At 40.0% G+C, this 17,088-nt stretch overlaps 1 protein-coding gene across 1 annotated transcript in view; it reads right to left on the reverse strand.

Moving 5' to 3' along the window:
- The window catches only part of Gns (glucosamine (N-acetyl)-6-sulfatase), a 39,745-nt gene that overhangs the window by 16,913 nt on the left and 5,744 nt on the right, over positions 1-17,088 (reverse strand). Inside the window, exons 2-9 of the mRNA XM_004632129.2 lie at positions 16,976-17,035; positions 13,680-13,886; positions 11,942-12,007; positions 11,409-11,507; positions 9,681-9,848; positions 7,565-7,647; positions 6,574-6,692; positions 2,685-2,788 (exon numbers count right to left, since the gene is read on the reverse strand). Coding sequence (XP_004632186.1) covers positions 2,685-2,788; positions 6,574-6,692; positions 7,565-7,647; positions 9,681-9,848; positions 11,409-11,507; positions 11,942-12,007; positions 13,680-13,886; positions 16,976-17,035 — 906 coding nt within the window. The remainder of the gene's footprint in view (positions 1-2,684; positions 2,789-6,573; positions 6,693-7,564; positions 7,648-9,680; positions 9,849-11,408; positions 11,508-11,941; positions 12,008-13,679; positions 13,887-16,975; positions 17,036-17,088) is intronic.

The following is a 17,088-nucleotide window of genomic DNA, read 5'->3' on the forward strand; positions in this document are numbered from 1 at the left end:
AGCTAGATTAGTATCTGGCCAGGGAAGAAAACTTCAGCCATCCTTCGGCATCCACACAGCAGCTGCTCTAGCTCCCCAACAGCTGACACGCAGCAAAGTCTGCGGTTTAGCCAAATATACATTGCTCTGGCTGTCAGGCTGTTGATGGGTTAGCGGATTCTGCCCAACATGCAACTCTGTCAGTCGCACAGGACACCTGGCACTGAGGTGACGGTCAACATGTAATGAATGGCCTTGACGGCCTTGGAACTAGGGAAAAGATGAAGAAGCATTTCACACATCTGCAACTATACCTGTCAGTGCAGCAGCACGACAAGTGTGGGTTATGAGAACAGGTACTGTACACTGTCAGTATGGCTCTGCCATTTACCCTATGACCTTTTGGCAAAATCTGTTCACCTGATGTGGATGTCCCTCCAAGTAGGAAGGTTAAAGGTTTTATGTTCTAAATCTAGATAATTCCTCTTTCCTGGGACATCACAATAAAACTCGAGCGTGTGAGGCCAGCTGGGAACATATAGGAAGGGTACCTACCTCACGTGGAGGAAGGGGTCCAAAATGACTTCCTGGGTAGAATGCCTAAAGTCCTAAAGGACAAGTAAGATGGTCAGGTAAAGAGGGTCTGAGCTAGGAATATCACCGATGTAAGGAGCAGCTCAGTGTCCCCAGGCCAGGAAATGAAAAAGACGGTGCACCAAGGAAGCAAAAGCAGCTCAATATATGGTTCCTTCTGTCACTCAATGAGCCCTACTTATTGTAGCAGCTGTGCCTTCATGCCTACTGCTCTGCTCAGAACATTTTTCCTGCAGATATTCTGACCATATCCTTCTCAATGACCGCAGCTCTGCACAAACGCTATGGAGGCCTTCACTTGCTGCTGTTGCTAAAGGACCAGGTTCTCCCTGTACAAGTATTTAAGATCTGGTCTTCTCAGACTGCTCTTGGCCACATCCAAGGTTCCCAGTGTACTGTGCTGGCAGAAGACACTTGGCAAGTATGTGGTGACTGAACTGCTGTAATGGATAAGATACGGACTCTGGAGCCCGACTGCCTAAGTTCAAATGTAGGGCTCTGATGCTTTCCATCTATGCAACCTGAGGCACACCAATGAACTACTGCACCTTAGTTTCCTCATCTGTAAGGTGGGATAACAGCATATTTCATGAAGATTAAATAAGCTGATTCAGGTAATACTTTTAGAACAGAACCAGTCACATACTAATAAATGTGACTTATTACTGAAACGGCTTCCTAGGAAACAAGTTTCATTTAGACTGCTCAGACAAGGCAGTATCTGACTTTCACATCGAGATGGCACTGTTCACCTGAAGAACAGTGTGTTCCAAGGGCAGCTGGCTGACACAGTTCATTATGCTCTCACACAGCCTCCTTCCCCGCCCTGGTCATACATTCCCAGTGCCCCTACTTCTTGGACATGCACACACTGCCAGCAAGGTCTCCCCCGCCAGCTCCACACCCTGACCTCACTGTGACACTTCCAAGGTTTAAGGACCTTCTGAACTCTCCTTTATAAGAGCAGGTCTGTTCAGACAGCACTGAAATTTGTACTGGGGGGTGACTAGCTTGAGGATGTAGGTCTTAAGAGCAAAGAAAAAATTCAAAAGACAGTCACGAACACCAAGTTTCCCTTTCTATAAGAACTTTAACAGTACTTTAACAACAACAGCATTGTATGAGAAAGTGAAAGGCAGACAGAGAAAAAGTATGCAAAGTACCAATGTACCCAGGAAGTCTGGCCCATGCTGATGGCTATTTTTCAGCTTCAGCCTCAATTGTATGTTTGCTCAATTTCATTTCATAGAACTTGGAATGAAATTGTGAAGATCAAGGAATGAAGACACAACTGGCAGTTTATCATTGTCTCCTGAGGACTAGAGAGCTTATCGTTCTCTCCTCCATCCTGCTCTGGATGGAGGTGCCCTAGGACAAAACCTCTGATGACAAGCCGCAAGTGTGGAAAACTCGAACCAAATGGAAACAGTAGCAGGAAAACACGTTACATCATGATAGTTCTAGGAACAAGTAAGGAAGTATCCCACACAGGAGGAAGAAGTCCTCAGTGTAGGATTTCTAATACCTTATATCTCACGAGAGGTCAGACAACAGCGGACATCACCTGAGAACTGGTCGGACTGCATTTTACCAAGATAGGACCGACACACAGCAAAGCCTGAGGAGCTCTCCCTGGGAAAAGCAGATACCAAACCAGGAGGCTGCTCAGAATCATCTGCAAACTTAAAGATGCGTTTGCTTTTCTTTCTCTTTTATCTACACCATGTAAGTCAGCCAAATTCTTTCTGGATGATGCCCAAACCTGTACCACATCTCTTCATAATCTCAGATGGTGATTTTCATGGCACTATGTAGAGTGTCACTGTTGTAGAACACCGATCTAGTCTCAAAGGACAAACAAAAGCTATGCATGCTGATGTGACATATATATTTAGGGGACATATACTTAATAGTGGGTACTGGTGAGTTGGGGATAAAAAGAATCATTGTTTCCAAGACTTAACAACACAGAAAACCTTAAACATAGAAAATCTTACACTGACCAGCCTTCATCCTCACGGGAGGAACCTAGCCAGCCCTCAGGCGGAACAGCTTCACCTCCTCCAACAAGCACCCACCTGCACAAAGCAGCAGTTTTGTCACACGCCTACCTTGCTCGTCTGATTTGGTTTAATCCCAGGTCCTCGAACCAGCAGTGGAACTTTGATATCAAACTCATACAGCTGTCTCTTGTCTATTGGCAAAGAAAACTGCCCTGAAAATGAAATGCATGGAAACAGAGTAAAGATGGAGCAAACACAGATGAATAGTTCATTTTTTTTTTTTTTTAGTCAGTATTAAAACTAAAAATTCTACTCATCCACATGGCTGACACTGACAAAAGATCTACAATCTGAGGTACAGGATCTCAGGATAAATCCTGAGGGGATTTGACTGACCTTATCAGATCCAAAAGCTACAACTCTTGTTGCATAGGTCCTGCTTTACCTTGGTCTTAACCAACCAACAGAAAAGTATAAAAACGAAGTATAACAAGTAAAGCCATGCTGTTATGTTGAGCTGTAGGGGACTCAGGTCAACAATTTCTGACATTGGCAGTGAAGCGGAAGCCCCAATACTATTATGGGCTACTGGACTCTTTTAGAATATTTTGCTGAGTTAACACACCTATAATATTCAAAAAACTAAACAAAAAAGGGATACAGATGAATGTCTATTTTGTATCTGTGTATTCAAAATGGTTAGGACAGATATATAGTTACATTCTCTTAATGAATAGAGGGATTTGTTCTAATAGTGTTTGTAAATAGGATATCATGTCCACATCTTGTACAGCAAATAACCACTAGGAAGAATGTATGCAGTGTGTTAATTATTGAAACTGTCCTACCAATTTGGTTTGAATCTGTCTCACTGCTATTTGTTTCTCAATGAAAGTATGGGAAAAAAAAGACCCTAAAAATTCTTTGTACTACTATTTCTCAGTTTTTAACACCTTAAATTTGCTGGAGTCTCTTATTGCTATGAGGCAGAAAAAACAGTGAGCTGATCATTATGGAGAGTCCTTCCTGGTCCTCATCTTGGTCCAAGAAGTTTGTATTTGTAATCCTCTGGCTAAATTATTGGAAGCCCAGTGAGTTAATTCCAATTTACCACACCCAAAGCAACCCACGGTGAGAATAAAGACACTTAAGGCATATTTGTAGCTATGGGGAGCCCAGGGTTCCTGAGTCTAGCCAAGGTGATGGCTATCCAGAATAAGGGCCTCAATCCAGGGCCGAACCCAGGTTTAGTCATTCATGAAGAAAGGAGTGGCTTGAGGATGAGTGACTGTGAGAATGGTAGGAAGTAGGTGAGTACTGTGGGCTGGGCTCGGTAAGAGGCCCGAAATCACCTCTGCAGTATGCAGAGAGAAGGATATGGAGAAAGAATAATGTGCATTACACAACTGAGATGGTATCTAGTGTTCTAGGGTTGGGGTTTCAGCTGTGATGTGTAATCTTTCTAGCCCCAGGAAGTCATAATATCTATCTTGAGGCTGTCTTCAGAGACTACAACAACTCAGTATAGAGGCTCCGGATTCAATCCCCAGCACCACAAGAGACAGACATACAAACACCAATAGAATAACCTCGTTTTTCCAGGTTAGATTTTCAGTTGCCTGTGCCCAGTCTTTTGAAGTCCTGAGTCTTTCCTTATGCTTTCCTTAGTCTTTCTTTCTTCTTTTTTTAGTCTTTCTTTTTTCTAAGAAGGTTTTAAAGTAACTACCGGGAACCTTAGCCAGACCCAGACCGATATGCATTGCTTAAAGCCAACTGAAGGGATAAAGAAAAGCCCTAGCCAGCTTTGCACATATCAATACATGGAAATAGGGTCAGGCACAGCCAAAATGGAGACAGCTGCTCCTCTTTCAAGGAGAGTCACCCAGGTGGTCCTCCACAGATCGTTTTTCAATGACAAATGAGAAGGGACTCCCTGGTCCACAACAGGCCGAATGGAGTAAAAATAACGACAAAAGGACAAACACCAAGACATAACAATTTATACACTGTACTCAACCTGATCATGGCTGAATAACGTTCTTCCAAATACTTCCAAATAAAAGGAACAATACATATCCCACTGTTTCTGAATGAAATGTATTTCAAGATAACCAAATAACTGATGAAGAAAGGTCCAGCAAGTAAATGCAAAAGGACAGAATTATGAAGTCAACATCTTGCAATTTTGTTGAAAGTAATGGATTTTGGCAATAATCACCAATGGGAACTTCAATGGCAAACATTCACAGGAAGGGCTCAGCCTGAAGCCACCAGAGCCATCAATCCGTGCCAGTGTTCGCAAACAAGCGTTGCTGAGCAAACACTTGTGCCTGAGTACAGGAATTTCTGTCCGGTCTCTGTCTCACTACCAACTTAAAGGAAATGCTGTGTACATACGAACAGAAAAGGCCCCACAAGACAGAATCAGCCAAGTTCAGAATGTGAGATGTCCTAAGTGACAAGACTAATAGCAGCATGAGCTTTGGACCGTGATATGGTTAGTCAGGTGATGTGTAGAAGCACATGCCCTGTAGTTACTTCAAAACCTTCTTAGAAAAAAGACTAGGGAAAGCATAAGGAAAGACTCAGGACTTCAAAAGACTGGGCACAGGCAGCTGAAAATCTAAGCTGAAAAAACGGGTTATTCTATTGGTGTTTGTATGCCTGTCTCTTTTGTGGTGCTGGGGATTGAATCCGGAACCTCTATACTGAGCTACATCCATCAGCCCTGTTTTAGTTTGTGTTTATTTAAATGAGGAAAGAGTCTTACTATGCTGTCTAGACTGGCAAAGAACTCCTGGTGCCAGCGATCCTTCTGACTTACCTTCCTGAGTAGCTGGGATTATAAGAGCATAACCCCACACCCAACTCCACTAGTCTTGACACTGTTTAAAAATATATATATTTTTAGCTGGGTACAGTGGTGCACATCTGTGATCCCAGCACTCAGGAGGGTGAGGCAGGAGGACCGCCTAAGAATTTGAGGCCAGCCTGGCTTACACAGCGAACTGAAGGCCAGTCTGAGCTACACAAGGGAAACCTTGTCTCAAAAAATGACAAACAAAACTAGATTTTTTGTAAAAGGGTAAGGGACCAAGAGATGGAGAGCGTGAGAAGGGAGAGGAGAACATAGAAAGTACAGGTCCTGACTACTTACAATGAATGTGATCATTGTGTATCACCCACATGACCTAAAAAAGCTAAGAAAGAAATGGGGGAAGGCGATCTAGACAGATGGAGGGAGGAGGAAGTGGAGAGGAAGGGCACAGAAAGATTTAAGGTATGCTACTATGTGTACCTACTCCCTAAGATGAATTCAACATTATATAATACAAATGTATACTAACAAAATAAATTTTTAAATATTCACAATAATACACCAAATGCCTAATCAATGTACTCCTGAGGTAAATTCCTTTCAAGTGGAAATTCATGGACAGCAAAAGATCCAAGTAAAAAGGACAAAAAAATCAAGGACATGGACATCCTACAGCAGTCTGAAAAAAATAAACATACCCCAAAAAACCCCCAATTCTGCAACTTAGGATGAAAGTTTTTTCTCCAAGATCACCTTCTATTTTCTTTTCTTTTTTGAGACAGGGTTTCACTGTGTAACCCAGGCTGGCCTCAAACTCACAGTGCTCCTCCTACCTCAGCCTTGCGAGTGCTGGGATTATAGGAGTGTGCCACCACACTCGCTCTATGGGTTTTTCTGTCAAGAGTGTATTTCCCTACTAAACTCCACTTACTCTTTAAAATTGAGCTTAATTTTCACCTCTTGCATATGTTCTGCCATGAAGCTTACAGTCTGGTCCTGCTCTTAGAACACCACGTAATTCATATGATTTCCTTGTGTGGGAATGACAGGACCCTCTAACCAGAAGGGTCCTGACAGCAAGGCCCTCTCTGGCAAATTCCAAGCTGTATAAGAGTTAGAACTTCAGCCAGAGCTGATTATTCCTGAAAGGTGACAGGAGTATCTGAGACTGCCTCTCACCTGTGTGATAGCCATTGTCTGAGGTAAAGAAGATGTACGTGTTGTTGAGCTCCCCGGTAAATTCCAGTCTCTTGATCAGTTTCTCCACAAGGTCATCAACTGAGAGCAGAGTTTGCCACCTGGAAGTGAACAGAGAGGGAAGAAGACTTTCACAGCTGAGATATCACTATCTTAGCAAGGAGACAAACACAAAAATCCTCCCCAAAGGAAAAAAAAAAAAAACCCAAAAGCTCAAATCCTAAATTTCCATCCCTAAGACCACTACAAAAAGAGGAGAAACTTAAAGAACATAATTCACTCATTCCAAAGTTAAGTGCTTCCAAAAAAATACACTAGGCTTTTTATATCCAGTTGGCTTTATTTTTCTATTGCCACTGGCAATGCGAGAGATAATCTGAAGTGCAAGTTATCAATTTGGTACAGATTACTAGCTTGATTGACACAGGCCCCTGCTACAACAATGTTAAATACTGTAACTGCCTATTTTGATGCTCTCTGTTCTGATGAAGTTTTTCAAGAACAAAGTCATGTCTGTCATCTGGCTCCTTTTAAGCAGAGCTGAGTAGCTGCTACGTGAATGGCTGGCCTACAAGCCTGCACTATTCACTAACTATAGATCTGCCCCTATAGAGGAAAGTTTGCTGACCTTTGGGTCTAAACTAAATATACATTGAAAGAAACAGCAAAGGCAAGTATTTGGGTTGATTTCTTACTAGTGACCTTTTCTTTAAACTTATGAAAAAATTCCAACCCACTGGTTCGTTGCAGTGTTCTTTAACAAGTCCTAAAAATGGATGGGTTAAACCTCCTGGGGGTCCCAAGGTCACTTCATATATCTGTGTGCAAAAGGACCTCTGCTTGCGCCTGAGGCAGCCAATGCCCACAAAGCATCCCTCCCAAAGACTCGCTTGCCTGTGTTCGTGGCAGTGGTAACAGTGGATGGAGCCCTCTAGCCTTAAAATCACTTAGAGAAAGCAACAGTAGTTCTTACCTTTTCCTAAATGCGTTATCTAAATACTGTATTGAGGAATTAGTCATAGGTGTCTTGGCTTGCCTAATTAACCAGTGCTTGTTCTAAAATTTAAGAGAAAAAAAAAAGTTAGGGCCAAGTTGTCATAGTCAAAGTACTAGATTTCTAGATAATAAAGAAAGTCATTTTATACTTTAGCAAAAATTAACTAGAACCTTGATAGGCAATGTCAGACCCTCTCTCCCCTCCCTTATGTTCCTATACAAGAAAGTTCTCAATTTATCATTTATTCTTCAGCTTCCCATCCCCTCCCCAAACTGTAAAATGCCTTTGCTCCTTTGTTGCCAAAATAGGACTTTGTTCACTGTCGCTGGGAAACCACTAGCTAAGATATTAAATTTCTAACTTGGATCCCATGTGTACTGTAAGTCCAAGTGGATGTTAACCATGCCTTTCATTAAATTCTGGCTAATAAATCATCATTTCATTGCTATTTTCCTATCCCAAATATTGATCACCTTAATCTCTCAGGAAAGTTATTAGTTTCCTAAAACTTTTGAGTCTAAATGTGGAAGGTTCTTCCCACTTAAAGAGGTAATATTTTTAACAAAAGCTTTCCCATACCATTTATTTTCTCCTGTCTATTCAAAAAACTCTCAACAACTATCTCTAAAATTATGTTCCTCAAAGTGTTCTTCAGTTATTAAGTCTGAGAAATACTACGTAACCTATTATTTTATTATCAACTCATATTAGATCGAACATAATGCTTAGAACTACTGTAGCAGAGTGACTTATTTAACCCAAAATTTCTACACTCATTAGTCATGGTAACTTCAATTAAGGAGAACACAAAATGAAAATAACCCTCCATTTTAAAAACCTGTTCACTCAGCTTCAAATCAGATTTAACAAGCACATGCCTCTTGCATAGTGGGCCGTATGTTAGATATTTTTATGTACTTTAATCGTTACAGTAATCACATGAAAGGACTGGCGTCTTTAGACAGATAATACACAAATTAAGCATCTTATTCATTTCACAGCCAGAAATTACTGATGGGTCCAATTTCAACTTATTCTTCAGTCTTACAAGCAATTATAATTTTGTGTTTCAGAGACACAAGGCAGCACCTTCAGCCTTTGAACCAGGGATCAGTCTACACCTTGTGCCAAGGGAAGTATAACCTAGTAAGTGAAGAACACTTTGAGAAGCACAGTTTTGGAGATACTGGCTTAAGTTTTGTGAACAGAAAACAGAATGGTGTATGGGAATCATTTTGTTGTTAAAAAATGTGGCTTTCCCTGACATGGCCTGCCATGCTGGCCCTGCCTCCAGGGCACGCTGAGACTGTGACTGAGACTGTGCGTGGTGGTGCTTGCCTGTAATCCCAGCGCTTGAGAGGCTGAAAACTGGAGAATCACTACGAGTCTGATCTGTGTAGTGAGACCTTATACTAAATAAGTTTTTAAAAACAATTGTGGCTTTTATTAAAATAAGGACTCTATAGATTTGGACTTGAAGTTTTAGGGAACTGCTATGATAGGTTTTTTCCCAGGGACCTGGAATGATTAATGTCTAAGAAATAAAAATAAGAGGGCAATGAAATTACTTAGTGGGCAGGCCTCAGAGAAATGTAAACCTGAACAACACAAGAAGCAGGTACTTGGGCCAAGTTGTGGCCCATGTCCTGGCTCAGTTTGCCATCTAGTGTCCCTCAGCCACACTGCACTGTGTCACCCCTCTTCTTCCAAAGCCTTGGGCCACTGCGAGTTACTCGGAGGCGGCTGCTGTGCGTTCAGCTCAGAGGAACATGTCTCAACCACTGAGAGGAGGGAAGAGCTGGAGGTTGCCAGAATAGCCTGTGTGACCCTCCTGTACTCAGAGAAGAGGATACTCCTACCATTCCCCATGGACCCTCCAGAACTTTGTTGGATGTGTGCAGGAACCTTATTTGCACCCAAGAAGCAAGTTTATCCTGTCCTTCATACTAACTCCACTTCCCTTACTTATTTCTCTATTATTACCTCTAAAAGATCTTGAAAGAAAACCTGCTACATGGTTCAAAAGCTTCCTGACAAGAATATTACAACATTATACTGAATATGGCTTTATGCAAAGGTTAAGGGAAGCTACCATTCCATGGATGTTGAAATTTTTGTTTCTTGGCGCAAAGACATTCTGGAAAGTCTTCTGGTATTGAGGTGCAGCTGTCCAAGGCGAATGGGGGGCTGGTGTAGAGATCATCATGAAGAATGGCTCGAAGTTAGACTTGTAGTCCAGGAAGTCCAAGGAGACGTTAGCCTGATACATACAAAAACTGTCATTTCTTATCTTACTCAGTAATTGAGTACTCAATAGATAAACATCCTCTGGTGGGCAGAGGGTCATTTTAGCTGTTAATCTTAGCACATGATCATATTTCATGCTCACATGCAAGCATCCTGTTGAAACAATGTATTTGTTTTTCAGGTAATAAAAAATAGAAAAGCATTATCACCGTAAGAAGGCAACTGCTCTCCTTATAACTTCACAAAATCTAGAAATTGCTACTTCATCCATACCATAAGTTTGCCTTTTTAGTATTTACATTAACAAAGCTTGGACTATATACACCTACAATGTCTTACAGGTGACAGAAGAGTCAACCTAATTCTGAATAATGGACTAGGTGGATGAAGTTACTTGATGTGAAAAAAATACACAGAGGATGTAAATGATGCCAGCCACAGTCGCTAAGCTAAGTGAGTACTAAACCCAAACAATGGGGTAACTCAGTGGTAAGGCAGACAGCAAGCGTGAGGCCCCGGGTTTAATCCCCAGCACCAAAACCAAAACGAAACTCCAAATACATGAATGTCAGGGCTTTATTTCATATGAATGTAATTCTTCATTTGCTTATCAAAAGATACTTTATGAAGACGCAAACATCCCACAAGCATATTTTTCATTTTCTAGTTGACTTACACCCTAATATATTCCCAGCCTTAACTCACAAGATACTGACAGCATCTGCTTCCTCTCAGCTTCCCACTCACCTACTTCATTCCAGTCCTACCAGCTTTGCAGTTTCCCAAATGTTAAGCAGGTACCGTCCTCCCAGAGGCCCACATCACCACTCCCTCCATGGCAGCATGTGCCCTGGTTGGAGAGCAAAGCCTCACCTCCTCCAGGTTACTGCTTTAATGATATCTAAGTAGCTCCCTGTCCCTTATTTTTCTGATAGATTCTCCTCTAAGGAAACAATAAATGAGTATATGCACATGCCCACATACACAATGTGTACCTGAAATCTCTTGCCACAAGGTTACCACCTTTCAAAGAATCAGACTTTGCCTTACTTACTGCTGAACACCTGTTAGCACAGGTGCTAAAGTATTTAGTGAAAAAACGTTCTATGGAAGGTTTCCATTAAAAACACTTCACTAAGGTCCCAAATCACTTGACTTCATGATTTCATACACACAGTCCGAAGAAGCCCCTATCCCTATGCCTCCAGCCATGTAAGGCCGATTAGGCTGCTGTCTTAACTTCTGAGTAAAACTGAGATCAAGACTGGAATCATTATAAAGTAAAACCTGTACAAAGTATTCTCTAGTCTTAAGCAAAACTTGTTTCTGGAATTCCAAGAACATTAGAGCTGAGCCTGGCGTGTGTGCGTGTGCGTGTGCGTGTGTAGAGATATATTTATATTCATTCATTCCCAGGAATTCTTAATCAGCTGGAAATAGTTAAGAGTAAATCACTATGCATTTATATTACCCAACACAAACAAGTAAAACTAGAGCTTTTCTAGGCCCAGTCTTCAATCAAATATGAGCCAGATCTATAAGGACAGAGCTATACAGAGCCCCAGCAACTCACCAGGACATCTGTCAGGTAGTCCACACTATAGTTTTCGCCATGCTTCCGTGCCTTCCCATTGATAGAGAGGGTATAATTATAGTACTTAGAATTCTTTTCCTATTTAAAAGAGGAAGTAAAGTTTGTTATGAAATCCAAACACAGTTATCAAAATCTAAACTCATCCTAGGCCAAACTTCTTCAAACAGTGACAAGGCATAGAAAACGCATTTTACTCAAATCAATACTCAACTGGATTTTTTGATGATGGCTTTATCCAATATTAACACAGTTTCAATAATTTCAGTCAATTGTCCTACTTTAAAAGCCACAGATGGACCAGGAAGAACAGTAAATTATATAATTAAACCCTCCAAAATGCAGGAAAAACATCTGGTGAAGAGTAAGTCACCAGTCAACAGATTTTCTTTTAGAGAGAAAAAAAATTAATGATAAAGCAAAAAAAGTATGTTTGTATTAGATTATAAATTCAACACATTTTGCATCTGTGGGGCTGTGTCTGATCATCAATAATGACTTCAATAATCACTCACCAGAGCATACCAGTAACTCCAGCCCAGAGGAACGTGTTCTAGACCACCTGCATCCAGGGACCCATACTGAGGAGACAAGTCGGGCATTAGACATGGCCGGGACAGAGACAGGCAGCTGAGAATCTCTTTAGACCAGTGCCTGAAGTATAATGAGTACTCAACTACTTCGAACACACAAACTAGCAAAGAACGCTATGATCCTACCAGCCTCTTCGGCTGGAACTGGCAAGCTATGGCTAGTGAACCAAACCTGGCTTGGTAATTGTTCTCTACAGCTGGCATGTTAAGGTTGTTTTTTTTTTTTTTTAATTTTAGGGAAGGGTCTACAGGGTGTTCAGGGTCTCACTACTAGAGTGGACTCATAGTGATCCGCCTGCTTACAGCCTCCCAAGAGCTGTGATTACAGGCGAGTTTTTTTTTTAAGTTTATCAATCAAAAGAAAAATATTTTATGAAATGTAACAATTACATGAAATTCAAATTTCAGTGATGACAATTTTATTTGAGCACAATCACTGTCATTCACTTTGAGAGTATTTACTCTGTTTTAGAGATGCATGGGCTGCAAAGCCTAAAACATTTACTGTTTGGAGTGCTGCAGAAAAAAAAATCCATGCAGCCTATCCCACATGACCAGCTAGGACGATGGGACAGGAGAGTCCAACTGAACTTGTGGCTGTCAACCAAAGTAACCTGACTATGAATGATTAGGCTGTTATGTCAGTTGTGCTTCTGATGAAAGCTACCCACTTAGCTGATGAGATAAGTGAGTGAAGAGATCATAGCACACACGCCTTTTTTTTTTTTTTAACAAGGTTTATTACTGCCCATTTAAGGCAGAATTTAATCCCTGAGAATGATAGACATCAGATGATCCTCAATATGCAAAGCTGCACAAGTTCCCTTTGTGACCCACAGTCCCAACTCCACAACCAAATATCACACTTTCTTCTTTTCATCGTTATTGCAAACTGACTCAACGCAATGTCCTTCCAACCCACAAGGTTGCAAATTTCCCCAACTACTGGGGGAGGAAGGTAGAATACAAAATTCAAATCAGATATTAAGACCGCCAGTGACCACAGATTTAAGCATGAAAGAAAATGTATGTTCTCTTTTTACATTCCCAATTTAACTATACGAGCTAACCCTAAGCACCCCCAAATATGCTACTTTCCCTCCATCATAATATCTCTGGTCTGTTTTCATTTTCCAAGTCAGAAAATGTGGTAAGCATTAAGTTGTTATAATTCAGAAAAGATTATTAAGATATTTGAGGAAAGAATATGAGAGGAAAATTTTTACTTGGATCCTGAAACGGGAAATGGAAACAAAAATACCATGACAGTCACATGACATGCAGAATTCCTGAGGAAATAAGGGAAGATAGCAGCAGTCTTAGGAGAATGTTTAAATAAATGATGGTAGAAAAGGAAGAAATATAGTATCCAACACATGCCAATGAGCTCAGGTAAGTTCTTTAATGGGCGGCTTAGAAAACAAAATTTCTCTCTCTCTCTATATATATATATATATATTCTCTCTATATATATATATATATATATATATATATATATATATATATATATAGAGAGAGAGAGAGAGAGAGAGAGAGAAATCAATCAAGAATCCTTTGACATGACCAGAATTGATACTAAGGAAAAACAAACTGAGAGGAATTATATTAATTCCCCTTGAAAGCTCCATTATAAGAAAAAAGAATAGACCATGCAGAATACCTCATTTAAGTATTTCCCTGCAAAAAAGGTTTGGTAACCACACAGGGACCTCAGTATCGCTGGGAAAGTGTTTGGTTCCTGGGTCTTCTGCCAAGACGTGCTGCTGCAGTTTCCCTCCAAAGTGTTGTTAACAACGTGGTGGTTATGTGGGTACTTTCCCGTCAGGATACTGGCTCTGCTGGGGCAGCAGAGAGCGCTTGGCACGTACTACGGAGAAAAGGAAAAAGAAGACAACTTGGATTTCTCACCCTTGCCAAAGAGAATAAACGAAGCTATTCAATAGTATAATTTTGAACTTTTGAGTTTCTTGTAGAATAAATTTTCTTTACACATGGCATACTTCAAAGTAAGTTTTAGATCACACGGTGCAGAAAAGGTAAGTCAAACTGAGAAAATACATTTTCTTCTTCAACTGGTTTGTTTCTACAAGTAACAATACATGTAGTATCATTTGACAAGTAATATTTGCAAGAAGGAACACAGTATGGTTGGAATAGGATCTTAACCAAAGATTAGGAATGCTATTTGAATCTAATGTAATTAAGTACATGTTCATTTTCAGGTGTCTTTCCTGCCTACTTATCTACCTCATCTATTCCAAACACGTTTTTTCCACTTTACCCAGTAATACTTGTACACATCCCCAGGCTCCTGCATGAAAGCTAATACTAAGTTACGCTCACACTTGCAGGGAAGGAATGGCCACTAAAACACACATTCATGCTAAAATAAGATACTGTCCCTCTGAAACATGTAGCTCTATTCTTTAGGCCTTTCACGTTGGATTTAGCTTTTTGATGCTGAGGATGAAAACCAGCGACTTGTAAATGCTGCCCATGAGCTCTACCACTAAGCCACACCCTCAGCCTGCACTGGCATTTTTAGGTAACACTGAGGATGAACATTCTTCACATGCAAACTGACCCACTGTGTTTGTGCGAATAGTCTGTTCATGGAGCTTGTTCATTTTTTTTTCCTTCTGGATTGCTGACTTCCTGATCTGAGTGAAGGAATGACTGGGTCACATTATAGATACTTTCCAGTTTTACTTTTGCTTTTGACTTCGTGTTTTTTTGTTTTTCTTTTTGTTTTCTGGCAACAGGATTTCACTATGTAGTTCATGCAGGCCTTGAACTACGTAGTAGGAGGCTGGCCTCAAATTCAGAGTGATCCTTCTGCTTCAGCCTCCCAAGTGCTGAGATTATAGATGTGTAAGCCCACCACGACCTATTGACTTTTGTTAATATTTATATCAACAACTCCTAATTCTTTTCTTTTTCCTTTCACAGGGATTTTATGGCCACTATCTCACGGCTTTTACTGGCGCAATCTTTTCCTTTGAAAATATAACCTTGGTAGATTTGATCTCTTGTCATGTAAAACTATTTTACTTTAAGGTAAGGGCTATAGCTCAGTAGTACAGCAGATACTTAGCATGCTTTTTTGGTGCTGGGTCCAAAAACAAAAACATAGAATCACTTGAATCTAAAAAATCTTGCTATGATTTAAATTAGAATATTTTGCTTATAGTCCTACAGAAAATGATCCACATGTCTACATATCAAATACTTTTATCACTAAGTATGTAACTTTGTTTACACAGGATAAGACCTATACATATAGGAGCCTGTATTTCTGGGCACCATCAGTTAGTCCCAGTTTGTATTTTGCTATTATGATCTTCTCTTTTCTCCTCTTTTTTATTTTTCTCTTTATATGGAAGAAAGTTTTATTGTTTCTTCTACATTGCTAAATTCTACTTAAGAGTTTTCCAACAGTCCTCCTATATTTTCCAAGTAGGAAATTCAAAAAAGTGAAAATGATGATTTTTGACTTTTTTCCAATAGTTTTACTTTTTATTGCTGTAAGATTTATGTCAGTGACTAAACAGTGCTGACCATAAAATGAAAAACAAAGCCTCTATCTCATCTCTTAACAATGCCCTGAGTCTTTCCTTTTTAAGTATTAGGTGTACTATTTGTTTAAATTTTTTTTTTTTCTTTTTTTTGCGGTACCAAGGATTGAACTCAGGACCTTGCGCTTGCCGGGCAAGCACTTATTCTACTGAGCCCTGTTTAAAATATTAATCATACAGGGGCCGGGGAGACGGCTCAGTGGAATAAGCACTTCCCTGGCAAGCGCAAGGGCCTGAGTTCAATCCCCAGTTCCACAAAAAAAAAAAAAAAAAAAAAAAAAAATTAATCATACAGATGTTTTGTGATATCAGTTTAATGAGTTATCAAGAAGGGATGCTAAAATTTCAGAGGACTTTCAATTACCTATTGGGATGAGTATCTAATTTTCCTTCTTTTAACTATAGGCATCAGACTGGTAGACAATAAAGTAACCCAACATCATGGAGTACATAATTCAAGTCCAGTATTGACATTATGTTTTACATGTATCAACTCATTTTACTACAATAATCTTGATGTATATTTACCAATGTGGAAACCAAGAGCCAGAAAGGTTAAGTAACTTAGCCAAGGTCAAAGAGACAGAAAACAGAGAAAATACTCAAAATGAGGCAGCCTGGCTTCAGTCTGTGCTCTTCAGCGTAACACTGTGCTACTATTGTGTGGATTTTCTTAAGCTACCTTCCATTCCTACACTACCATTTACTGGGTTATATGTATGGTTCTTAAATTTGGGTCATTAGTATTTTGTTTGACATCTTTTTTATTGTATTATTTATTTGACACAAGGTTTTGCTACACAGTTCAGACTCATAGTGATTGTCCCACCTCAGCCTCTCCAGTGCTGGGATTATAGCCATGAACCACCATGGCTGGTTTTCGGGCAGGCACAGCATGTGCTACAGGGATCGAACTTGGGTCATCCTTGTGCTTGCTACACAGGTGCTTAGATTGCTGAGCTATCTCCCCAGCTCTTATTCTGCATCTTTTTGTTTCGTTTTGCATCTTTGTGTCTGTATTTTGTTATTACCTTTGTCAGGGTTGGCTATTGGAGATAAATGAGGTTTTACCAGAGAATAAGTTTCATAGCATAAATATTACTTCATTTTTACAATCTATTTTCAAACCTCAGTGCAGTTTTGAATAAAATTCTCTGAGTTGTAGCACAGACTGGCTTAGAAAATACTTGCAATTAATCTTCAACTGACAAGAAGTAATAGTTCAATTAAGAGGATTTCTAGCACATTAAAGCCTGTCCTTTAGATCAGATATTTAACTTTAAAAAAAAAATCCCCAAATAGATCGCACCAGATTCCCAGAACAATGTTTTTCTTCTTAGGATACAAGCACAAATCCAACAAAATATGTTTTAAAACTTACAGCGTTGGAGAAAGTTATCCCCATCTCTCCAATAAGAGCCTTGGTTTTCTTTAATGGTGTCTGTAAAAGAAGAAAATATCATTAAATAAGCTCTTCCAATTAATTAAAACATG

This window comes from Octodon degus, unplaced genomic scaffold (assembly GCF_000260255.1).
Source record: "Octodon degus isolate 3935 unplaced genomic scaffold, OctDeg1.0 scaffold00047, whole genome shotgun sequence".
In the NCBI taxonomy this organism is placed as follows: domain Eukaryota; kingdom Metazoa; phylum Chordata; class Mammalia; order Rodentia; family Octodontidae; genus Octodon; species Octodon degus.